The sequence below is a fragment of the Phoenix dactylifera genome, chromosome 14, assembly GCF_051530095.1.
Source record: "Phoenix dactylifera cultivar Ajwa chromosome 14, Ajwa_hap1_PhDact_Kaust_v1.1, whole genome shotgun sequence".
NCBI classification, from domain to species: Eukaryota; Viridiplantae; Streptophyta; class Magnoliopsida; order Arecales; family Arecaceae; genus Phoenix; species Phoenix dactylifera.
In genome coordinates this window covers 18160638-18186131 of record NC_143203.1, presented here as the reverse complement: position 1 = coordinate 18186131, position 25494 = coordinate 18160638, and the positions used below count along the sequence as shown (strand labels likewise).

The 25494-nt window shown below is 37.5% G+C and overlaps 2 protein-coding genes and 1 long non-coding RNA gene across 9 annotated transcripts in view; 1 reads left to right on the top strand and 2 right to left on the bottom strand.

The window, feature by feature from the left end:
* Window positions 1–1493: 1493 nt before the first annotated feature.
* On the top strand, window positions 1494–12508 carry LOC103720944 (phosphoglycerate mutase-like protein AT74). Of its 2 annotated transcripts, none has more exons than XM_088711023.2 (4): window positions 1494–1867; window positions 3175–3289; window positions 8699–9470; window positions 11899–12508. In XM_088711023.2, exons 3-4 carry the CDS (start codon window positions 9014–9016, stop codon window positions 12300–12302), a joined length of 861 nt encoding a protein of 286 aa, XP_088567149.1. In that variant the 5' UTR covers window positions 1494–1867; window positions 3175–3289; window positions 8699–9013; the 3' UTR covers window positions 12303–12508. The 2 variants fall into 2 exon arrangements, with proteins under 2 accessions (XP_088567149.1, XP_088567150.1); XM_088711024.2 differs by having other exon boundaries at window positions 8693–9470.
* Window positions 8021–10659, bottom strand: LOC148700095 (uncharacterized). Its single transcript, XR_015973307.2, has 2 exons — window positions 9671–10659; window positions 8021–9551 (listed from the first exon to the last, which is right to left on the bottom strand). It is a non-coding gene; the product is annotated as an uncharacterized LOC148700095 (long non-coding RNA).
* A 2614-nt stretch (window positions 12509–15122) lies between the features above and the next one.
* Window positions 15123–25494, bottom strand: part of LOC103720942 (methionine aminopeptidase 1B, chloroplastic-like) — a 35227-nt gene continuing 24855 nt past the window's right edge. The window contains exons 9-11 of one of the 6 annotated variants that reach the window (XM_008810919.6): window positions 24026–24073; window positions 17054–17211; window positions 15123–15709 (exon numbers count right to left, since the gene is read on the bottom strand). In XM_008810919.6, coding sequence (XP_008809141.1) covers window positions 17060–17211; window positions 24026–24073 — 200 coding nt within the window. In that variant the 3' untranslated portion in view covers window positions 15123–15709; window positions 17054–17059. The other 5 variants (XM_008810918.4, XM_089927339.1, XM_008810921.5 and 2 more) reach the window with 5 other exon arrangements.

The following is a 25494-nucleotide window of genomic DNA, read 5'->3' as shown; positions in this document are numbered from 1 at the left end:
GAACTAAAAGGATTCTAATTTTGAGGATACATGACTAAGTGGCTATCTACATGTTTAATATGGATGGAAAGAAATTGAGGAATGATTAATATTATTATATAAAAAATATCAGCTTAAAGAGAATGCCAATAATTCTTTTAAGCAGGTTTTTAAGAGAGAAGAAAATTGAGCGAGATGAAAAAAGAAACGCATATATAATTATCATGTAAACTAAAAGATACCTATATCCTTAATCTTTTTTCAAATACAAAGGATTTCTATTTGCAAAACAATTCCTAGGAATCCACCAATTTATTTTCGTATATCTTGAATTAATTACAATTCTGTTGTATATTTCTACATGAATAGGAGGCTAGAAATGAAGTAGATAAATCTCAACACAAAATTTTAGTAGATTTAAAGATGAATATGTACTAGTAGCACAATTATAGATTAAAATTTTAATTAGAAAAATTAAACCTTATAATAAAATATCATAAACTTGGCACATGAGCTAAACTAAGTAGATGTCTAATAAAAAAATTATGCATTAAATGACCTACTATTATGTTGGAAGAACTAAAAATTAGGATTTCACGTTTTCACAAAACCGCCATGTTACTCCAAGTTGCGACTCCGAGAGTAACCCATCATTTTTTTCCTTTTTCGTTTTTCTATCTTCTCCTCTTTGTAGTCGCATGCATTGCATATATTTTAAAGATACTATATCATATTCAATGTGGGACTTCTATTACCCAATATAGATCTAACAGGATCTGAGTGAAGATCCACTCGAGCCTAGCCAAGTCAAGCGCATGCTCTCTCTCTCTCTTTTTATATATATATATATATATATATATATATATATATATATATATATATATATATATATATATATATATATATATATATATATATATATATATATTGCTATTCTGCCTATGGCGGAATTTTAAAATTTCACTTCAAAATTTTGATTATTTGAGGAAAATCGGAAAAACGTTTACAACCCCATGATACCTACTTATGGTTGCATTTCATTGGTCTTAGTTGAATTTGAACAAATTATAGACTTTTGGATCCCTCTCTCTTACCCACAACAAGAGCAACACATTGCATGTGCATGTGGACCAGCATCTTCATACATGCACATGAATGCAAAATGGTAGCTGAATATATACAAGCACGCCGACCACCTTCATATAAGTACATATATACATATATACATACATACATACATACATACAAACATGCAATGATTCTAGTTGATCTAATAAAAACCTTTTGAATCCTACCGCAGATGATAAGTTTATATATCATTTGAGCAATGTTTCATAACAAATCATCCACATGGCATGTGACACTTTTTTTTTTCTCTCGACCTTTTATGTAAGGTTCTAAATTTAAAAGAAAAGGGAAAAAAATGTTGCAATGTTTCTAATATTTATGTAATTTTTGTGCATTAAATTCCGGTAAAATCAAACTAAAATTTATAGCAGCTGATCAATTTTCTCTTGATCTTTTTCATCTTTCCTCTCCCGCAAGCCCTACCAATGCTAACCAAAGTGAATATTTGTAGCTTCTTTTGCTGCTCGTAATTTTGGAGTGATTTTCTGGACCTGGTGCGTACCTATCTTCTGCCCATGTACCAAAAAAGAAAAAAAAAAATTGTAGTTTATGGCTAGGAGCGATGGTATAAACGCAGCTCCAGACGCGCCAAGTCTTGCTTTTGTTCCGGAAAACCGATCACTGCACTCGTCCATCCAAATTTGGCTTCGCAGGCTCCTAAAAAAGGCAATGAAAGGAAGGCGGCTAAAAAGCTAGGAAGGGAAACGGGGACGCGAAGCAGCTCGAAATGAATGATCCGAATCTCCTCGTCGCCCTCCAGGCAAGCCCTTCTTCCCTTTCCCCACCCTCATAGAGCCCGCTTATAGAACTCGTCTTCCGTAGCTCTCGTAGTGGATTCCAGGATCTGTTTGTGATTCCAAGATCTTGTTCTCGATTTGTATCGGAGGCTATAAACATGATTATTTCTTGATATTTGCTATGTGGGTTCAGTTTCTCTTTCCCCTTCTCCGTCTGTGATGATACTTTCTCCGCAGTTTTATGGATGGCTTTCATTCGAGTATGATAGGTCCTTTTTGTTATAATTACACGTGTGTGATCCAAAAAGCTTACTTTCTTGGACGTAATTCCATGACATTCACAAAATCATTGGAAAAATTAGTTTTGAAATCATGTTAAAAATATAAGTTAATCCTTGGAAAAATTTAGAATATGGTTTGAAAAGCAAACAGAGGCATACTAGGGAGGAATTGAAATAATCTAACAAAGTTTTATGATGTTTCATGGATAGTTCTTTGTACTTCAGAGATGGAATTGTTGGGTTTCATTGTGAAACAAGAATCATAGCTGTAATCATAACTACTAAGCTGCATCCCCTGACCCCTGTTTGCGGGCCATATCTTTGATCATATTAAATTTTTTGACACATTTCCAATGAATATCTTGCTTGTTGACATGTTGAAGTGTCAAGAAACTACTATTTCCATAGTAATAGTATTTGAAATTGAAAATTTTGAATTTTGATAAATGCTTTCTTCTTTTTGGGATTTCATGAAATGGAAAGTGGATCTTGCTCAACCAGTTTGAGTTTTAGTGTTTGACCATCAAAATTTGCCTTTCCCAAATCTTCTTGAATTGAAGACTGAATGCTTCTGAATCATCTTGAAGCTGAAAGAATTCTAGTTTGAAATTTAGAGAAAAGTGCTTTTCTTTAAAAGCTATATTTGTCAGTCTCAACTCAAAAAGTTGAACAAATGACTCCATAATAAAGCACCATTCATTCAATTTTGACTGGAGTGGGCTGAAACCACCATAACTAGACTGAAACTGTTCAGATTCAGATTTCTATTGAAATTCTGATAGAAAGCAATGCATGTTGATTGTGATGCTTTTGTTTGGTCGAGAATTATAATCATGCTTCATGAGTGCACTTTAATGGGCTACTTTCTTGCTTGTACTCTGTGTGCAGATCTACCAAATACATTGTTGAATATTGTCATGAAATACTTTTGGGTGGTTTCTTCTCTTAAGCCTATTTTCTCAAGTTTATTTTACTAATGAGAATATTAATCTGCCTTTGCACAACAGTATGATTTTTTTTCCTATTAACATATCATCATTATTTATCAGGTTTTGCCTTTAGTGCCACTAGAAGTCTTAGCAACCAAGCTTGTGAGGCAAGGAGGATTAATGATGGAGAGAACTGAAAACTTTGGTTTAATTCTAGATCTGATGCCACAGCCCTGTAAGTGATTGTATTTCTTTTAGTTCTTATTTCCTTCATATTTGACACATTTTCTTATTGCGAAGGTGCTACGTTGTGTTTCCGTTCACCCTCTGTATTTTCCATGAGATCTTCAGTTTTTTTTTCTCTCTAATGTGAATGTGTTTGTGTGTGTCTCTTTGAATAATGTGGTGACATTTATAAGCTTGAGGTTGATGCTTGCTGAAGACATGCTGTCCTTGACATAAACTTGAGGTCAACTTCTTGGTTTACACGGATGTCACTTTGGCACGTAATTACTTCTCATGACTTCCCATATTCTGGCTAATTGAATGAATATATGCCTTAAACCTTAAATGTCCTATGCTGTGATCAATAAGAGATCTCTGCAAATTCTAAACAGATAATTGAACAATCTTTATTGTGATCCTCAATTCTTTATAGTTTCTATACTCTCTAGATCCTCCTTAAGGAATGGACTAGTTGGCGCACCATCTAAAGAAGAATCTGTTGTTGGTAAAACAATAACCTGCATACTGAACTAGTGATGACAGATCAAAATATAAGATAACATGCTCTACTCAGTTAATTATTTTAAGTAGAATTTTATTTAATCAAAGAATGGTTATTAACCAAGTTATCTTTCTGGAGGTTTAGCGAAGGCAGCTGGAGAGCAGGATTTTTTCTTTTATTTACTATCAACGAAGAAGATTTCAGTTGCTAAAAGATTGTCGTTTAGAACTGCTTGTTGGGGTATTCATAAATATAATGCTTATATTCAATGTATGCTTCTCCATGTAAAACTGGAATATGTGAAAGAAATCATGCAATGGTATCCCAAGTCTACCTTTACAGAAATACCTATATTCATGCTTTCTTGCCCACTCTTTCCCACAATAACTGCATTCAATTGGCTGCCAAGAGTACACAACTGATGATTTGCACCCAGAGACTCTGAGCTACCCTTTTCCCGTAGCTATCAAGCACTCAAATGCAAGACAATTGTTTTCTTTTTCTTTTTTTCTGTTATATTGTATTGTATTTTCTGCTTACTCCATCTGTCTTTTTCTTTAAGGTGCCGAAGGAAGATAGAGAATAAGGGTCAATTTCTATAGTGTTTACTAGCTTGATTACGATCTGAATTTTGTAAGCGTAATAGTTATTTCTTTGTAAGATTGAGTTCTAGACATTTGCTAGTGTAACGGTCTTGCACTTTGAGGGTGGGTCTTGGCATAACAATAAGGTTGCTCTATTTTGACTTGGGTGTCACAGGTTCGCAACACCAAAACAGCCTTTTTAATGGAGGGATGAGGCTGCATATATCCGACCCTTCCTAGATGTGGTGGGCGCCTCATGTATTGGAAATTTGGGATGACCTTTATAATGGTCTTGCACTTCGTACAGTTTATGATTGGATGTTTGTCTGTTGATAAAAGAAGTTATATTTCATATAAACAGGGGATGCGGCCGCGGCCTCTGCCTCCGCCACGCCCCCGCTGCCTCCGCCGCCCCTCCGTGGCCCTTTGTAGGCGTTCGCGGCCGCTCCTTCTTCCTCTCTCCCCTGCTCACTCTCTTTATCTTCTCCTTCTCCAGCTCCAGCTGGTCTTTCTTGGTACGGCTCGGTACCGAACTGGTACCGAGCCGGACTGGTTGCCGACCGGTATGGCACCCAGTACTGGTTCGGCAATCCTTGCATGTAAATGAACCTTAAGATAAACTAATAAAAGTTTCCCTAGTATTACTCTTCCCTTAAAGACTTGTGCCGTTCAAATGCTAAGAGTTTGCTAAAGGAGAGATTCTCTTGCAGAATCACCCAAGAAATTACTGTGCTGTTGAGTTCTACAAGCAGTGAAGTTAAAAAATTTTAAGAATGGGAGTCCCCTTTCTTTGATCTTCTTTGTCGGTACTTTGAAATCTGAGATTAAACTAGAAATTTACCTGATATTGGACATAACATTCCTGTTTTTTCCTCTGAAAAAATATTATTCCTATTTATATGAAGTTTTAATAATTATCAAGTATGAACTACTCCATGATTGAAATTGGAACTTGAAACTAGACTTTCAGTGGGGAAATTACTAATAATAAAGAACTACCAAGGATACATGAGATCTGAATGCCCTATTATCAGTTCTCCATCAGGACCCTTCCACATATCATGCTGTCTTATATGTTGTATCACATTGAAGCAACATTTCATTTGAATATACAGCCTATAGCTCGAATGCTTCTTTGCTTTCCGTCAGTGCCCTTTTCTCTGATCTTTTGCATTATGACAACATGGTCTTCTTTACGGATTATTTTTGCATGATTGCACATGCACAATGCTGTTCTGCAGAATACAGATTCTATCACTAAATCATTGGAACTAATTACAGTCTAAATATCATAACTTGAGTCAACTTGAAGTTAGATCAAATCTTGAAGGAAGTCTAAACTTCATGCCTAAATTGATTTAACAACTGTATAGAAAATCTTTTGAGTGTCGTACTTCAGCATGGCTCTTTCTAATATCATTACTTCCTCATAGATAAATGTATTTCTCTATATAACTTGCATTCTACCATGCCATGCTGCCCACTGCTTAGCACACTTGGCATGCACTGGCACATTGGCATGCCAAGCACTGGGAAACATTTAGTATGGTGCCACTTCTGTGCGGCAGTAAGGCTTTGACATGGTGTGTAATGTATCATATTTATCAAATTTCTTCTGCACCAAAGAGCAAGAACTATGTAGGTCATAAGGGATGTGAATCCACCTGCCCTATAGTTTTTTTTGAGTGTCTGTGCTTATCTATGCACGAAACAACTCGTTCTGGTTGGCACTTTAATTCATGCGGGAGTCTTAGACAATTGTTTTCTGGTTTCATGACGTCATAGTTATTGAGATAGATCTGATGACCTGCCAAAAAGCCTTTTAGGTTCTCTGAAACGCTCCCTTGTCTAAAGTTGAGGGTTATTTCTAATTTGTATACTTAACCTTCATAAATTAAAATATTATACATATATGTTTTTGCATGTTATTGGTCTGGTTGTTGGTATAAATAGTCTTTGAGATCATGATCCTTGAAAAATTAAGTGGCATCAGCACGGAAATTGTGTACACACAGCACAAGTCAAAGGCAAATTATAAGAAGTCTAGCTTCTCCCACTCTTCTCTCCTTTGCTCCTATCCATCCCTAAACCCTAAACAATCACAACAATCTCTATCTTTTACTATAATAGTGTATGATAGATCTCTTTTATAGTCTAAACCATACCAACTTAAAAGAAGGATATGAAGGATCTGACACATCATATGAATTTATGTAAATTTATGTGGTTGCTAAAATTTTTCTAGATGACTGTGGTTGAATGGAATATTCGGTCTTCTTGTTATAGCATATTAATCCAACATGTATACTTTATCTTTCTAGTTCGGTTGCTATGCATTATTTTTTGGCTTTTGCGTACACTACTGGTCTTAATGGGCTTCCTTGAATAGAACCAATAGATCATTTTGCTATTTGTAGAGATTTTTTTGACTTCTCAAGAACCAATCTGATCCAACCTGATCTTGGTTGGATGTGTTCAGTTTGGTTCCAACATGGATTGTTTCAGTTCCGGTTCCAAAACTGAGAACTGTTTGGGATGGGTCTGATACTTAGTTGGCCCCTAACTTGAACTAACCCAAATTGTGTGCACACCTAATTCAAACTATCTAGAATCATTCTGATCAAGGTCTTTTCATCCCAAATCTTCTACTTGGCGCATGGAACCCACTTTGAATTCTCTCCAAAAGTTTGTCTTTCCCACCTACCCTTGACCTTGATATATCTGCTTCCTTGCAGCCACACACAAATCCTTCAGTTCCTCATTTAAGCTGCCATCTCTTGCAATCTTTATCTATTCAAGCAGTAAAATCTAGAATTTAAGATTCAGAAAACAATTTTTTTTAATCAAAGCTAGCCAAAATCCAAAAGAGTAGGTGAAAATCATTTCCTATTTACCCCTTTTAATTGGTCAAGGAAAAGTAGATATATCTTTGTACATGGTAAATTTGAATCTTTGGCTTGGGTATCTTGAAGTAGGCCTTCTGGCAATTAAGAAGCAAAATTGTGATTGCCCTTCCCATTAGTACTAACAGTTATTTACTTTCTTGCAAAGAAAAAAAGAGGTTATCATCTTTTTGTATGTCAATATTTGATCTTTTCAAGTGTTTTGATAATAAATTTTTGAGTTTGTATTTAGGGAAGGAAAAAAGTAGGCTGAAAAAGCTGGAGATATTTATAAAGAACTCCACTATTAGCCCCCAAAATTAGGCAATTATCAACTGTAGGTTTGTGGCCTGTTGTAAGTTTGCAGGTCAGTGGTTTCCTCTCAATGCTGCTGCTTATATGTTTGTGTATGTATGGAACTGATTTATATTTTGTCAACAATTTCCACAGTTATTCTATCAAAGAGGGCAGAAGAAGTGGTTTATGATGGATGCTCACATTTAACAGATACTTCTATTTTTCTGGAAAAAAAAAAGCAAAATCTGCATGATTTAGATTATTGTGGAACATTTGATAGCATGAAAATATGGTGTAGATATGTTGGGCACTTTAGGAACTTGGTTCGACTTTTATTTATCTAATTACATATTCAGTTTAGAATCTGTAGCTAATTAGTTTATTTAGCTATCAGTATTTTTCTCTGGATACATGATAATTTCCTGGGTCTCAGTAAGGAAAAATAGGTCTCAATAAGAAACAATAAAAATGATAAATTCCTGAAAGACCTGTAATCTAATCATAGGCTGACTCTAATAAATATACAAATACATAGTTCATTTTGTAACAACAAAATAACAAAGAAAATCATTGACTCCGTTTTCTGAATTGCTATTATTTTTATGAGTCAAGGATTCAAGGTATTGAGAGCTTAAAAAGCTGTATATATTTGAGTAGATGCAGTCCCTTCTTTGCCATCAGATTTAATCATACATCCAACTTTGACATTCCAATGTAGGACCACCGAGATACATTTTTCAGGCTTGGTGGGCGTTATGCAGTGCATGAACGCATTTTGATGCTAATGATCTCCTCTCGAGAGGATATTTCCCTGTCATTAGCTGTCTTTAAGTTGATAAGCCGAAAGGCAATGAGTTAAATAGACATGGTTTGTGAATTGCTTGCCGACAGCAACAAAATGGCATATAAAGCATGGAAGCATTAACAAGCGTTTGACCCAAAGGATGCTGTGCACGTTTCGTCATGTTCACCACAAAACAGAGAAACAACCAACCAAGTTGGCACCAGCAGATGTCAGCTTCCTTAAACTATCTTAAAACGGAAAAACATTATCCAATGTAGATTGTGTGGAGATTTTTCAGTTTCCTTTTCTTTTTCCTTTTCTTCTGAATTCTCTCCTCACACCAATCTTTTTCTTTTTGTGCAAGGCACAGGAAAAGGTTTCAATCCAGAAGCAGTCAACGTTTCAAACCCATAGATTCCTCAAAGTTTATCTTTTTAAACGCAGAAGCTTCAACCGTCGGTGGTGAACATCAGGACTCTGTCCCCACCCCCGCGTTAACATGAGGATCCAACTCAGAGGACATCTTCTAGATTTATTAGAGATATATTCCGGAGACAGGGATTGTTATACGTTAGAATACTTTCGAGGCAAAGGAAAGTATTTATTCTAGAAGCCCAGGAGGAGGAATAACAGCCCACCATCAATAGATTGGAGAGAGACGAGGAGAAATTCTGAGGAAGAGAAGATGCTGAAGCAGCACAACGGTGAGAGGAGCCTTCCCAAGAGGATCATCCTGGTGAGGCATGGGGAGAGCCAGGGGAACTTGGACATGGCGGCCTACGCGACCACCCCGGATTACAGGATCCCCCTCACTAGGCTGGGCGTGGAGCAGGCCCGGGCGGCGGGCCGGCGGATCCGGGATGTGGTGTCGGACGGCGGGCAGGCGGCGAACTGGAAGGTATACTTCTATGTGTCGCCCTATGAGCGGACGCGGTTGACGCTGAGGGAGATCGGCAGGGCTTTCTCGAAGAAGAGGATCGTCGGGGTGAGGGAGGAGTGCAGGGTCAGGGAGCAGGACTTCGGGAATTTCCAGGTGGAGGAGAGGATGAAGGCGATCAAGGAGACCAGGGAGAGGTTCGGCCGCTTCTTCTTCCGTTTTCCCGAGGGCGAGTCTGCTGCCGATGTCTACGACCGTGTCGCCAGTAAGTCTCTCTCTCTCTCTCTCTCTCCCTCCCTCCGTGTTTGATGTTTTAGAAGCTTTCTGGGGTCCTGGGGGAATGGCGCTGACCGTTAAAAAAAAAGAGAGGAAGAAGTAGAAAGCCGTTAAAAAAAACAAAAGGGAAGAAGAAGAAAGGAAGGAAAAAAAAAGGCTGTTCGGCCACTGGCTATAGGACCAACTTACTTTGACCTAGGGCTAGGGAATGGAGAAATTATTTCCTATGGCCCGTAGCGAGGACGAAGTGGAAGGCGTTGGTGATCTCGCAGCTGGAGGGGAGTAGGGGACAGAGGGAGGTTGATGCGAAGAGGGAGGAGAGGTAGGCGTTCACGGATCGGAGGCCGGTGGTGGATTGCGAGGAACGGTTGGTGAGGTGAGCGGAGGTGGCGAAGGAGGGGTAGCCGCCGACGAAGGACGATCGGCCGCTGCAGAGGCTGCCATCGGAGTCACGGCTGCCGCTTATGTTGAAGGGCCACACGATGTTGAACGGACCCGCCCTCTCGGAGAAGCCGGTGGTGGAAGCCTTCGGTAACCGCCGACGCGCTCTTCGCTTGGTCCGAGCTTGGCGGCGACGCGGGATGCGGGAAAAGCTCGTAGAGGGTGCCGTTCGCTCGGGAGGGGGGGGGGGGGGGGGCGGAGAGATCGGCGGAGACCGGCGGCGCGCTCGGCGGAGAGGAGCAGCGTTTGGGAGAGGGGGGCATCTAGGTTCCATTCGTACGGGGGACGGGGCGGAGCGCTCACTTCCCCCCCCTTTTTTTTTTTTTTCTTAGGCTGAGGTGGCCCGACAGACACACATGAGGTGGCCCAACTAATTTTGACTTTGTTGATGGGTTTGGTGGGATACCGACAGGTGTCGACCCTTGATCCAGTCCCATTGTATTCCAATTCTGTGAGCGCTTCGCTAGATCTGCCACGTGGACTTTAGCCCACCGCCCAGGGAGGGGTTTTATGTGCAGCTCAGTTTGTGCACACGAAACGTTCTTAATGCATATGACATTAGAGGGATTGTTGTAAACCATAATAGTTGTTGCCAAACGCCAAAGGATAGTCGGAGTATTTAGTGCCAATAAATTCTAGTGGGCCTAAGAAAACCCCAAAGCCTTTTGTGTAATTTTATAGAATGGTCAAGATTTAGAAAACCTATATTTCATATTAGATTATGATTTCCAATATTTCTACTGAATTGGCTGCCGGAGTAGTAGGGAGCGGAGGAGCCATTGCTCTATTCCTATTTCGTCTTCCTCCTCCTTTTCCTATTGCTGCATGGGAGATTGCTATTGAATAATAAATTTTTTTTTACATGTATACCCTTCTATGATTCAGTTGGATCAATAAGTCAAAAAAAGATCAAACCACATTGTCAATTTTTTTTTTAAGATCTTGACTCGGTCAAATTAGAATATTGGGTGATTATGTTGGTAGTGTCATTCTCTATTTGATTTTGATATTATTATCATTATTAAATTTATGACATCTATATATTCTTCATTATTTTTAAAAGATTAAAGAATATCGATTTAAATTAATTATAAATGCTTAGGTTAGTAAAATAGTTTTTAATGATTTGTAAATGTTGAGTTGTTCTTTATTTTTTAGGCGATAATTTTATAAAAGCAATATTTATTCTATAAGAGTTGATATTAACATGAGATCATGTGACATGATAATATTAATCTATTTTTGTCATTTTATTAAAAATAACTGAATTATCTTTAGTGGATTTTGATCATTCTTTATTAGATTTTTTTTTTTTAAGTGTATATCCTCCTAAATATATGTAATGTATGAATACTTTTGCAAAATTGCTATTTGCATGTGTATCCGTATAATTTTTTTTTGTGTGTCTATGCGTAAGCGTATTTTAGTCATTTCAAATTTAAATTGTTTATTTTTTAACGGCGTTAGATAGCATGAGTACATAAAGAAAGGAAAAGAAGGATATATATGCAAAATAAGTATTTATGCGGGCATACACGCAAATGGCAATTTTACAATGATATTCATACGATTTAGTATATTTTGGAGGGCATATATACAAAAAAAAAAAACTCTAAATAATATTAGTAAAATTGTAAAAAGTGACGATGTCAATTTTAGATCTTTATAACTGTTAAATAATGTAATTGTTATTGCTAAAACACATATAACGTCTGTTATTTAAACAACATTATATGCAGAAATTGATAAGGATAAAACTGTAAGCATGCTTGTCGTAGTGTTTGTGTAAGCCATTATCTTATTGTTGATTTGTTTAAAGTTGCTCAGGACAAAATGATAGTTATAACGAGGGGAGAGGGAATTTAGTTCTTCCGACTGTTTTGCCATATTCATTTAGACACTTCAAGTGCATCCAGATCTTATAGATCAGGCTAATTTTGCTGCCTCCATCTAACACTATAGAGCTTTGCTTGCAGACTTTATGGAGTCCTTATGGAGGGACATAGACATGAAGAGATTCGGTCAGGTCAACAACTCCAACACCAACCTCATCATCATATCACATGGCCTTGCTTCAAGGGTGTTCCTCATGAAATGGTTCAAGTGGTCGGTCGATCAATTTGAGAGGCTAAACAACCTTGGCAATTGCGAGTTTCGAGTGATGCAGGTAGGCCCTGGGGGAGATTACAGCCTTGCAATCCATCACACGAGGGAGGAGCTTGAGCAGTGGGGCCTCTCGCCGGAGATGATCGCCGATCAGCAGTGGCGGGCCACTGCCAATCGGGGCAGTTGGAATGAGGATTGCGCTTGGTATCTTAATTCTTTCTTCGATGATCTGAAGGATTCTTCGGATGAAGAAGATGAAAACCATATTGTTTGAATTGTCATTGGATGTTCGTATGTGATTCTTATGATATTTGTTATCCATCACAGTGGTTGTCCTTTTTCACTTTCTGATTTCTTTTGGTAGAAAATAGGGCCTTTTTTGATTATTTAAAGTTGTGGAGTTATGGTTGTTTAGCTAAGGATTATGAAAATTTTGATTTGGGAAATGGAAAAAGACCAAAAGAACTTCAGTGAGCCAAATTATGAACAAGCTGTCTCAGATGAGCCATCAGCCAGGTTGGGTTGGGGTCTGAGGAAATCACTATCGCAGCATCAATACCCAGCAGGCCAATTGTGTCAGGTTTGAGCCATGTCCATCCCCCGGGCTTACTTTCTACCACTTGCAGGATTGCAATCCAATGTTTGTATTTGATCTTTGTTATACTTACTATATTAATATTTCTCAAATAAAAGTAAATATACATATATTTTTGTTTAAATGTAGAAGCAAGGAAAATCTAATTAAAATCATAATTGGTTATATTTTTATGAAGAAACTTATCAGTATAGTATCCGTACATCACCTTAATCATGAGTACTAAAACTGTAACTTTGGAAACAAAAATGCATATCTAGAATTGAATTGTTTTTTAGATATACTGTAGTAAATTTTACAACGTTAATGTTGTTATTATATTGAAGTTTTTGTTAAAATCTATATTAAAATAACCAATTAAAATTGAAAAGATAATAAGCTTTTGGGGAAAAAATAGTGGATTATATCTGTGGCCAAAAAAGTGGGTGATGTGTAGGTTATACAAGTCACTCATGGAGGAGGGTTGGGACCTTTTGGGAGTTGGAGTGGGATCCAATGAACTCGAGACGATTAGGATAAAAATATAAAGATGAGTTAATCATGCCAAAACTCTCAAATTTATTAAGATTTTTTATTTTTATTCTAAACTTCACTTTAGTGCAATTAGGTCATCGAACTTGAGAAATTTAATATTCCTAATTCGACCTATAACTTCCATTAGATGGGACTGATGGAGTTGGTCATGCACGTAGACAAAAGTTCCTAGTTTCCTTTCTCCCTCATTTTCGTCCAAAATGGATAAGGTTTCCACTGCTCATTCTCCCATCTCCTCCTTCCCTCTAGCGACTCGAGACCAGCAATGGCTGCACGAGTGAGCGGTGGTTTTTTTCTTTAATGACGAGCAGCAGGACCCACAAGATTCCCCACCACTTCAGTGGAAAGCTAATATCAGTGTTGCATTAGGTTTTCCTATGATTGTTTATTCGTGACACAGAGGAGGAAATGGCGAAAGGAAGGGAGAAGAGAAGGGATGGTGAGATGCGCCTCACTACAGGAAAAGAAAATTTCTGATACCTTTTAATGCATATACTAACATTTATAAGCGTCGGTATTTTTATTGCGGATGCTTTCTAAAGTGCCGATAATATTAGCGTCGAAATTTTACTTGCCGACTCTTTGAGAAAGCACGTAGTATGATCGATCCCATGCAGATCCCAACTCCCAAGAGAGACAAATTGAAAAAAGGGTGTGAGAACGTAAATTTTAATGCACATAGGTGGAGATGCAGGTGGCCAAGGCCATGGGGACAGTGTACATGAGTCCGGTGGTCTGGATGAGGATGGTGGTGGCGATGATAGTGGTGTTGGGGTCCGACAGGTACCCCAATTGTGGGAGCCATAGGCCTAGGAGTAAAGGGGCTCGAGGTTGTAGATGAGATCGACAAGGACAGAGTAGCCAGTGATGCTGGTAAAGTGGATGGAGAGGGCATCGCCGGCGAGCTCGAGCGGGTTGAGTCAACCAAGGCAGACCATTGAGGCCATGTCTTAAAGTTACACCATACATGCCATCCTCCACAGCTCCTGCAGCTCCCCCATCTTCCTCCCCATCATCATCCGCCCTCGCCGTTGAGTCCTCCTCTAAGTCCCTTCCTTTGCATTAGATGTTCCTATTTGAACTAGTTCTGCCCATGCCAGCATCCTTTTTAGTGGCATATGCGAACATGACACCAACTCCATCAAGACCATTTAAAGGAAGTCATAGCCAGGGTTTGGAATCCTAAATGCGATAAGTTCGATGGTTTGATTGTACTAACTTAAAATTCAGGATAAAAATAAAAAATCTTAATAATTTCAAAATTTTTAGCATGATTAATCCTATAAAATCGTAAAACTTTTTATAAGGAGATTACTCTTTCAAAGAATGATGACACCTTGGCTCAATACATTTTTTTAAGAGTAGTCTATGTACTGAACCAGAGCCTTACATCCCACCGTCACTTAAATAGAATTTTTTCCTAGTGGGGGACTAGAACAAAACGAGAAATATGACAAGCGAAGTCAAGCTATAGAAGAAAGCTTCTTCCGGTTCAGCAACAGGGGCAAGTCCAGACTCGTCTTGTATTGATCTTCTTCAAAATGATCTTTCATTGATGGTTGTGACATACGATGTCATGTCATACAAATGGTAGGCCAGTAACATTACCCATGAGGAGTGAATTGTTAATTAACCACCATTTTTCCTTCTCAGGTTCCAAAAACATGTAGGTTTTGGAAGACCGCTGAACTATAGACGAAAACCCAATGGGGCTAGTTTGAAACTGCAGCTAACTCGCATGGATCTACCAAGTTTAAGTGCATGTTTGGCTCGCGACCGGAATCGAAATCGAAATAAATTGAAATACAAATCAGAATGGCCATATCCTCCCATGCGTTTGGCTGACGACTAGAATCGAAATTTAAATTAGAATGGAATTTGAATACTAGAAGAAATTCAGAATTGAATTTTGGGTGACCGGAGCATTTTCATTCCTCTCATAGAGTCGAAATATGGAAATATGGAAAAAGAACTCTCTGCCACCAAATGGCTTCATTCCTCTAAAGATTTGAACATGAAACTGCCTCCCTGAGGAGGTAGCTGTTTCCTTGTCTCCATTTTGATGAGACTCATGAGTTATTAAAACATATAACTTGTTTAATAATCATTAGCATATACAAAGAAAATATAAACTAATATTGGTGCAACGATGCATAACCAAAGCTAGCTTTACCCCAACTGGTGGCTTAACCTAATCGTCAATAATTTTAGCCTCGAGACTTGATGAAAGAACTTAGCCTTGAAGGTCAGTTACCAAAAACGGGGTAGACTAATGCCTCGGCCATGATATCTATCCTAGCATCATAAATTACAAAATATAAAATCAGTATAAGCCAAAAGAGCATCATAAAAAGCATTAAGTTCTACATCGCTTCTAAGATTTAAAGCCAAATTAAGCCAAACTGAAATGTATAAATAAATGGAATTAGATGCTTCATGTTGCCTTTAGCTTCTCCTTGTTTCCTCCATTCAACTTTTGTAGGGTGCTGATCAGAAGATTTAATGGATCTTATTGTTCTCAAACATGTTACATAATATGGCTGCCAAATCACCTAAAACCACTCATAGTAAATATTATGTTTCCCTTCAATTAAAGCAATTGATATATGAAACTCTTATGAACATAAATCCATTGAATATTGGTTAATGGCAATTAAAGGAGACAAAACCTCCTTGAGACAGCTGTTACAGCTCTATAGTTATTGCTTGACAAGAAAGTACTCATCTTATGCAAATATAAATTTGAAGCCTTGATGCATATAGATCAAGAAGTTCGACATGGCTGCCACCTCTTCCACTGCTAAGAAATTTTTCATGGCTATCACAATTCTTGCTATACTGTTCACTTACGGTACATGTCTTTTTCTATTTCAGAAGAAAAGAAAAAAATGGAGCTATGAAGGACTCTAAACAAATTATTCTTTTTTGTTTACCATTTATAAAGAAAATTGAAAGTCTTGCACCATAATTGAAAGTCTTTTTTTTGTTTACGCATGCATTTTTTTTTTGTCACAGCAAAAGCAGTTTATGTTTGTGTGGGAACATGCGAAGACATCCCAAACTGCCATGCCGAATGTCACACCTCTGGATATCATAAAGGAGGACAATGTATTCAACCACTCTACGAAAATTGTTGCTGTATTAAATGATCAATATTCTACATTGAAAAATGCTAGGCCATACCTCTGTATTTCCTACTTAATTCCCATTCCAACATGGAATTGAGATGGTGCCACAACAAGTGGCCCAAACCCTTGTGAATTGCACCAATCCTATCCTGCTATGCTGGAGAGGGAATTGCAGGGGAATACAATGGTGCAGCATAGGATTACTCCTCTATGTTAAACTTGTAATATTTATTATCACAGTGAAATATGTCTGGCTGGGGTCCTATTTTCCCCCATACTTATTATCATCAAGACAATTTCATTGCATGTCCTTTATAATTTAGATGTCATGTAGATGAGTAGATAACTATTGTTTTACCTTTTCTTTCTTATATCAACTCGAGTGCAAGGGGGTGCAAACAAGGGCCTAGGCTACAACGAGCTGCACCAAATACAGAAGAGCATCTTTCAGGAAGGGATATAACCCCGTAATTCCTCACACACCCTAGGATTAACTAATATAACCTTGTAATTCCTCACAAACCCTAGGATTAACCAAGTACACTACTTGGGCTTTTCCTAGTTGTGGATATTAACGTAAGCAACTCAGGAACTATATGTGCTTGAAATTGTGCTTTCATACTTGATGCATGCTCAGAATCATTGCATTCCTTTATATAATGATATGCTATAAAAAGTATGTAGCAATAATATAAAAAAATGCAGTGCAATGTTAAGTGTTTATGAAAGATGAGCATTTGTTGCTCTAACAATCAAAGAATGCATTACCATATGCTAAACTTTATATTTTGTCAAGACCTCTGCACCCATCCTGGTGATTAGTATTGTATGCTCAAATTGTGCGGCAGAGCTGCCATCGGCTGTAAGCGTAGTCCAGCCATCATCCCACGTGATGCACTCGATGCTTCCCATTGTAAGAATGGGCTCTGCATAGCAGTCTGATTGTTAACAATTGAACTAGAAGTACAAAAGATTCTACAAGCACTCTGAAGTTTAGAAAATCATGCACACATGCACATACATGCGCAGGCGCACGTGCACATTCTTTCAAGAAAAAAGCTTACATTTTCCTCTGTAAGCAACCTACTTCCTACTTCATTGAAAACAGCTTCAGCTTTTTAACCTTTATAGGGCCATTGTATGGATCAAGGCACAACATACCAAAGTTTGAGACACAAAAAGATCTGCAACAAGCATGTCTTTTTGACGCAAGATGTCATAGGACACTTGATGGACGGGGAGTCTCCAGGGTGTGGCTGTAATTGAGAGGATTGATCTATTGGCTTCTAATGCCTCACATCTTGATTAGCTATATGTACGGCTATAAATCTCATTTCGTATGGCTGGCATATCGGGAAAATGTTTAGTGCAACTTGGACAGATTAAAACTGTATAACGAATGCGGTAGCTAAAACTATACTAACTGGAGAGCTATTGATATTTGTGTAATTTTAAGTGATACTTAAACTTGAGCTTTCTTCCTCATTGTAGATATCTGAAGGTCAAATTAAAGTAGGATGAAAATGGGGCATGATGAAAAATTTTATATGGCCTTTTGAACTGGTGAGAACATTCAATCAAGAAACCATCACAAGAGAATATCCAGAAGCAAAAAAAGGATTACAACTCCAATAAGACATAGTCACAAGTTGGCAACAATTAGAGTATTCAAGAAAAAAGGTCCAGCACTGTTTATATAAATATAAAGTGTTGATATTATTTCAATTATGTTTCTCCACAAGTGAAGAATAGTTCCTTAGATGTTTCTGGAACGAAGAGTTTTCACTGTTCTCTTGCTGAGAGTAACTACAACCATTTTTTTTTAATGTTAATTACGTTACAAACAAAAGCAAAATATTATTGAATTAATTTAACCGGGAATCAAAACTGAGAAGTCCAGCATCTGGTTTTGTGGTTGGTTTCAGCCAATTTTGGTTAAACTATGAAATACTGATGAAACGGTACAATTTGATATACAGATGAGCCTTTAGTATCACTTTTTACTGGTTTCAATATGGGGGCACTAACAACCACCGCTGCAAGACTAGGTTTTAAGAAGCTCTTGTTTTCTCAAAATTAAACTCAAATTTCACGAATTTTAAGCAGATCCGGAAGCATTTTGGTGTGATCTCCAAGAAACTTAGGAAGATAAATTTCAGCTGTTTCTCTATATATGTTGTAAAATAGGATCTCTTATCAATATTGCATGAAATCCGGAAATTAGGAAACATACGTTGTAAAAACTTACAAAAAAGAAAAAATCATTATCATGTTTCATAGAAAAGATAAGTAAAATATGGTCTACTTAGACATTTTAATATCTATAAAAGAAATATTCAATTACATTTCATAAATTTGCCAAATATAGGAAAATTTTTTTGGAAAAATGATTATTAATATTTAGGATATCTCCAAATTTTGCTATATATATATATATATATATATATGTTTGCAAGACTCACACCAGCTGAATGCTTTTGTTAAGAGCATAGTTACTGAGGAAGCCTCCCACTAAGACGAGTCTCCATAGAAACTTTTTGAATTGGAAACCAATGCAGTTCTTTCAGAAACCTGTTCCCAAAAACATGAACAAGGAAAGAAAGGAAACTTCTAGGAACCAGACTCTCGGCAGATAACCATTGAAGAAAAGGACATGACAAGGATAGGAAAGACACATATTGTTGCCAATACACTGCTTAAGGTCCAAACCTTAGATGATTCAAATAAATGAGAAAGGTAAGAGCAAAATCTGATTTAAAGATTCCCTTTAATGGCCTTTAATAGAACCACTCCTTTTCTCTGGTAAATAATTCCCTTTGACTTATTTTCTTGTAGGAAAAGTAGAAAGGGGAGTCTATCTGTAAATACCTGTAAATTAAATTTTAGCTACTTACCAAATTATCTCCAACTTGAGAAAACAATGATATTTAAAATTAGATTTTCACTGGTTTTCATATGGTTTCTATAAGTTTCACAAGTTTTTCCATGCATATATTTGCTTATTTTATGATTGTGTATAATGATCCATTATATAGTTAGACAAATGTGTGTAAGTTTATAATGAACAAATTGGACTCTGAAGTCTTCCACTAGTGTGCTATGTGCTGAATAGCATTGTAATAGATGATGCATCTTGGAGACAAATGTAAAACTTTTTTTATTGGACTTTTGAATGTTAGTGATGTTTGTATATTGTCGAAGTTATTAAACTTTAAGATTTTAAAGATTTGATGAACACCTTAGCATTCAAAGGTTGAAATTATGACCTATCTCCAAAAGTATGGAATTTGTAGTAAAGTTGGAAAAAAAATATTTTTTTTATTTTTAACAGATTTGTGTCTTTGAGTATTTCTCTTTAACTCAAAAAAGGATTTATTTCTTATTTACATGCAATATCTTAAATAAATGCAAGTTTACTTTAAAATAACATGAAAACAACATCAGCCATTAAAGTTTGTCCGTTTATCTTGCCGATGTATCCACTGAAATTTAGACCTAACCTAGCAGTTCGCCACCCAACCAACGGATGGGGAGAGCTTGTTAAGAAAAAAAAATCTCCCTTTGTCTTTATTTGGAAGCTTCTTTGGTGCAAGATTGGGAGTGTAGAGGGATAAGCGAGGATCGGACACTTGGCAAGAGGAGATAATGAGGGATCAAGTTGGTTACAAGAGAATGATGGAGAGGGTGAGGTGAAAGATGAAGAAGGTGCCACTTGTCACTCTTTTAGGCAAGTGGTCCTTAAAAAGGACAAATGATTAAGCTAAATAGAATGTCGTAATAGCTAGGTGGTCCATCATGGGAGAAGGGATTTAATTTTAGTGCATACATATACTAGCACGAAAGGGGTGTGAGGATATCAAGGGGGTGGGTGGCATGACAAGATGGTTGGGTTAGCCTAGGGTTACCAAATTAGGCTCATAGTAGGCCAATTTGGCGCAAGTGTAGGCTTCCTAAGATGAATGTTCTCCAAGACCCTTACCGTACCATACCAACACAGTGCTAATGTGGCACCAGTAAAGGGTCCGATACCGAGACGACGAACCTTAGTATACACCCTATTTTGAGACAGCACCCGACCTCTCTTTTCTCGCCTTTTTTATCAGGAGTTTGTACCGTAAAATATATACACCAATTTTGGACAGTATGAGATAGTTCCACTTAGTTCAGATCAGTATGGCTCAGTTCGAGTTATATACCAAACTAAACCTCGACACAGTACAAGTATCTTATTGGTACAGTAGGATACATTTGCTACAGATCAATACCGATCAGTAAGGTAGAACTTGCCCATGGCTATAAGTCACCCACATCACGTCACGACCATTGCTCCTACCCTAGCCATAAGACCCATTATCAATGAACTATCATTACTAGTATTGCAAGATGATCCAGGCAAGTGACCATTTTAGAGCTTCGTGGTCTTGTAGTTTAATCAAATTGGTTCCTTATCTACTACCCCCAAGGGATCTATAGCCTTCTTTCTCTTCTTACTCATGCTCTGGGTGGATGTCTGGGGCATCTTACCCTTACTGGCCCTACCTTTCAAACCCCCTTGCATAGCTTGACATGGCCCAACACTCTGACTGCCCCATTTCTCTGATTGGTTGTAGTGCTCTAGCTAGCCCTCGAGACCCATGTATCATGATAACAACCTCTTCTTAACATCCCTCTGTCAAATTGCTCATTCGAAGTCTTCAACCTCGAATCACTTTTTGTTCCTCCACTCCCCCCACCTCTTGGTACTAGGCATCAGTTAGCTAAGGCATGTTTTGCTTAGACTACTACTCCACATCCACATTTGTTAGATTCGCTAAGAAACTGGCTAGTCTAGGACGACCACCTAGCTCCTCCATCTTTAGCCGGCCTTGGGTCTCGAATAGGGTTCTCGCCATCTTTCTCCCATGCTTTCCCTTGGTCAACAACCAACCATAGCTCTCTATAATTCTTCACTTACTACTCGTACAGGAAGGAGTCTTTTTCTGTCTGGAGGGGTTTTTTTTTCACATAAACAAAATCACATTCGATAGATCATGCTTCTCGTCCACTTTGTTTAACACATTTCAATCTCAATTTTAGAATGTAGTGCACATATATCATCTAATGTGTTTCGTTTGTCACTTCAAGTTATATAAAACAATAGTATCATCTTTATAATAATTTAAACTATTTTTATGTATCGTTTAGTTTACTTGATGATTTTTTTTAAATTTAATGCCTATACATTTGAAATAATTTATATAATTATTAAAAAATATACTAATTGCTCCAAAAAATGTCCCTTTAGTCTTTACACACAATATTTCATGATTCTTGGATTAACTAATAAATGTTATAGTTATAAATAAATAAATAATTATGATAATTTATATAACTATTTAAAGAAATATGCCAATTGATCCAGAAAATGTCCCAATTATCTTTTCACACAACCAATTTTCAATATTTTTAGTTATTCCTCATTATTTTTAATTAAAATTATATTAATTAAAAAGGCTAAAAATTAAATTTTAATTAGGGCTGTTATAGCTACCACTAGGAGGTATTATACATTTTTATAGCTCGAGAGAAGGTGGTTTTACTAGTTCATTTTTCACATTTCTTTAATTTTCGGTGTACATTTGGGTGGCCTTAAACATGCTTATAATTAATGCAAGTGCTGCCAAAGAAAACATAATGCATGCACACATTCTCCCAAACAAACTTTGCAATTTCGATACCAGGTACCGTATCGGTACCTTATCAGTTTGCTTCGATACGATATAGTACATCTCTATGCCGAAATAGCTCTTCAACCATTTTTCTCAATTTTCATCTTGGTACGCCTTGATATAGACCGGTATGCACCTCGGTACGCCTCGGTATGGGACGGTACGGGCAGTATGGGGCTTGTACCGACTTGAAGATGTGTTTCGTATCGATTTTCTACCGATATGATACGCTTTGTATCGGACAATATGGGATGGTATGATAGACCATGCCTCCAAACATGATAGAATTTCTTATTCTTGACTAGCATTTCTTAGTCTTGACTACTCTTTTTTATTATTTTGTTACAAAAGTTTATATTTTATAAAAAAATAAAAGAATCAGCAAAAATAATATCCATCATGTAGATTCTAGTTAACACCATAACATATCATGAGATCATGCTTAAATAGAAAATTGTGGCATGATCACTCTTGTTTTTTCATTTTGGGCCATTGTTGGCATGGAAAACCAAGGGAGGGAGGAGATTTTACCTTCCTTGGTGATTTCTTAGCTTGAAAGAGCCTCCCATCAGGCCAAAAAGCTGAACCAGGGCTTCCCAAACCACCCTCCCTCTCTTCTCTATCCCACCATTTTCAACCTAACAAAGGAAGAGTAAAAGGGTTCCCGGAGGCTGCAATCCCCTTGGCCTTCTTCGTTTTCGAGGAGACCCTTTTTCCTAGGCTTTTGACAAAGACCACCTAGGAACCGGTAGGTTGCAGTCGAAACAGAGCAGTACCATATAGAACCAAGCAACACAAACCAGTTCGGGACAAGTTTGCTATTCACAAAATATCAACCACCACCTCTTCATCTGGACCTAGGATTGGCATCGAATTTATATTGATTACCTAGAATAACACCTCGTAGAACAACAAAACTGGACTTCTATGCTAACAAATTCAAAAAAAAAAAAAAACAGAAAAACTATAATGGCAGAACTATACAAGTATCCAGTTTTGTCTCTAGAAGATAACTAATCAAGTAAGTTTAACTCCATATAATTACCAAATCTTATCTCAAAGCTTTCAAAGAGCTATCATGAATTAAACAACAGGAGAATTGCACATAATAAGTTCAACTTAGTAAGCATATTGCTGTCGGATATTATATTGATTACCTAGAACTGTTCCTCATAGAACCACAAAACTAGGCTTCTACATATGCTGCTAACAAATTGCAAAGAAAAAAAAGAAAAATTATGCTTTCTAGTTGTCCAAGTATCAAGTTTTGTCCCTAGAATATAAATACACCACTAATTAAGTAGAACCACTAGTAATGTGAATTCATATGATTAATAAATAGTCATAAAGTTATCAAGGAACTATCATGAATTAAACAATAGGAGAATTGCACTCAATAAGTTCAACTTATTAAGCATGACTGCCTTTTCATCTGCACTTGGGATGGGCATTGAAAATTATATAGGTAGCTAGAATTACACCTTGCAGAACAACAACATGTGCTACTAACAAATGCAAAAAAAAAAAAAATTATAATTGCAAGTCTCTGCTAGTATCATGCTTTGTCCCTAGAATATAAATGCATCATTAGTCAAATAGAGTCACTAGCAATATGAATTTTAATTCCATATAATTACCAAATCTTACCACAAAGCTTTCAAATAACTGTCATGAATTAAACTATACGAGAATTGCACTTAATAAGTTCAACTTAGCAAGCATGACTGCCTTTTCACCTGGACTGGGGAGTGTCATTGGAAATCATATTGATTAAATAGAATTGTAGCTCACAGAAAAACAAAATGGACTTCTATACATGCTGCTAACAAATTGCAAAAGGAAAAAAAAAGAAAAATTATAATTGCAAGCCAGTACAAGTATCAAGTTTTTTCCTAAAATATAAATGCATCATTAATCAAATAGAACCATTAATAACATGAAATTTAATTCCATTTAATTACCAAATCTTATCACAATAGGAGAATTGCACTTAATAAGTTCAATTTAGTAAGCATGATGTATGACTACATACCAATGGTAAATGTTTGACCTTCAATCATAAATCCAGGATTATCATTACCTGTCAAGCACAGAATTGCCATGGATGTAAGAGCAAAACAAAATCGACTAAGGATTGTTTTGGAAACTTAGAGAATTAAATCGTGGTTTATAATTATTACTACTAGTGCAGATTAAATTCTTCCAAGCTGCAAGGTATTACTTCTATTACACAAAAAATGGGCCCCCTCTGGCCCCTGTTTTAAACAAAACAGGGGACTGAAGGTGGATCCCCGCCTCTGTGTCTCCCCGGCCTCCGCCTCATCCGCGCGGAGGCTCTTTGGCCTCCGCTGGCCGGCCCCAGCCGACCTCTCTTCCTTCTTCTCCCTCTCCTTCCCTTCCCCGCTCTCTCTCTCTCTCTCTCTCTCTCTTTCTCTTTTTTCTTCTTCTCCCCCTCCAACGACGGCGTCTTGGTTTCAATGCCGAAACTGTCTCGATCTGCTGCCGGTACGTCCTGGGACGCCCTCGAACCAGGCGGTTCAGGATAGTTCCGCAAACCTTGGTTCCAGTTCTTTCCAACTTTATCGTAAACTTTAACATACTAATTTTACACAACTAGGTAGTGATTTTATAGTAGAAAATAACATGGATAGCCAATTTTCTCAAAGAGATTATACATCATTCTACGTTAACACCCTTTTTCATTTATGTGCAAGCAAATCCCATGAATTATTCTTCAAAGGTCATGCTTTAGGGATTGCAGTGTCGTGTGATGTCAGGTCTTTCAGTCTAAAACTTTTACATCTCTAGCTGAATTTCAGGAAAAAGATGAAGAGAGGTTGCTCATAAGGTTACAATCTTAGATAATTTGTCAGAATAAGTATATAAATTGGGCTAACTTTTATACACCAAACTACTGGCCCTACTTTGTGTACCAAGAGTTAGAAATAACCAAAATACTGTTGATAATATAATAGAAGTGCATCAGAACAGAAGTGAATGCTTAAAAGACTATTTCACAAGAATTGCCAAACTGTCCTGAGTTGGGTGGTTCAAGGTGCACCGAATTGGACCAAATCGCTAATGGGATGGTTCAGTTGGTCAATCCAGCTCCCAAGCCAAACCATTTTTTTTATAAAAATCCCTCTAGATTCTCTCCCTTTCTCTTGATTATTCTCTCCCAATCTCTTGATTTCCCTCTCCCTCCCTCTCTCCCCCTCTCTCTCGATTCTACTCTCCAGATCTTTCTCTCCCCTCTCCCCTCTCCCCTCTCTCTTGATTCCCCACCATGACGATGACTTTGCAACAACGATGGCACCGGGACAATGATGCCGGCTAGGGTTAGGGTTCCACGATGATGAGGTATGCCTCTCTCTCTGTCTCTCAATTCTACTCTCCTGATCTTCCTTTCCCCTCTCTCCTCTCTCTCGATGCTCCGCAACGACGATGACTCGGTGGTGATGGTGCCGTCTAGGGTTAGGGTTCCGCAACAACGAGGTATCT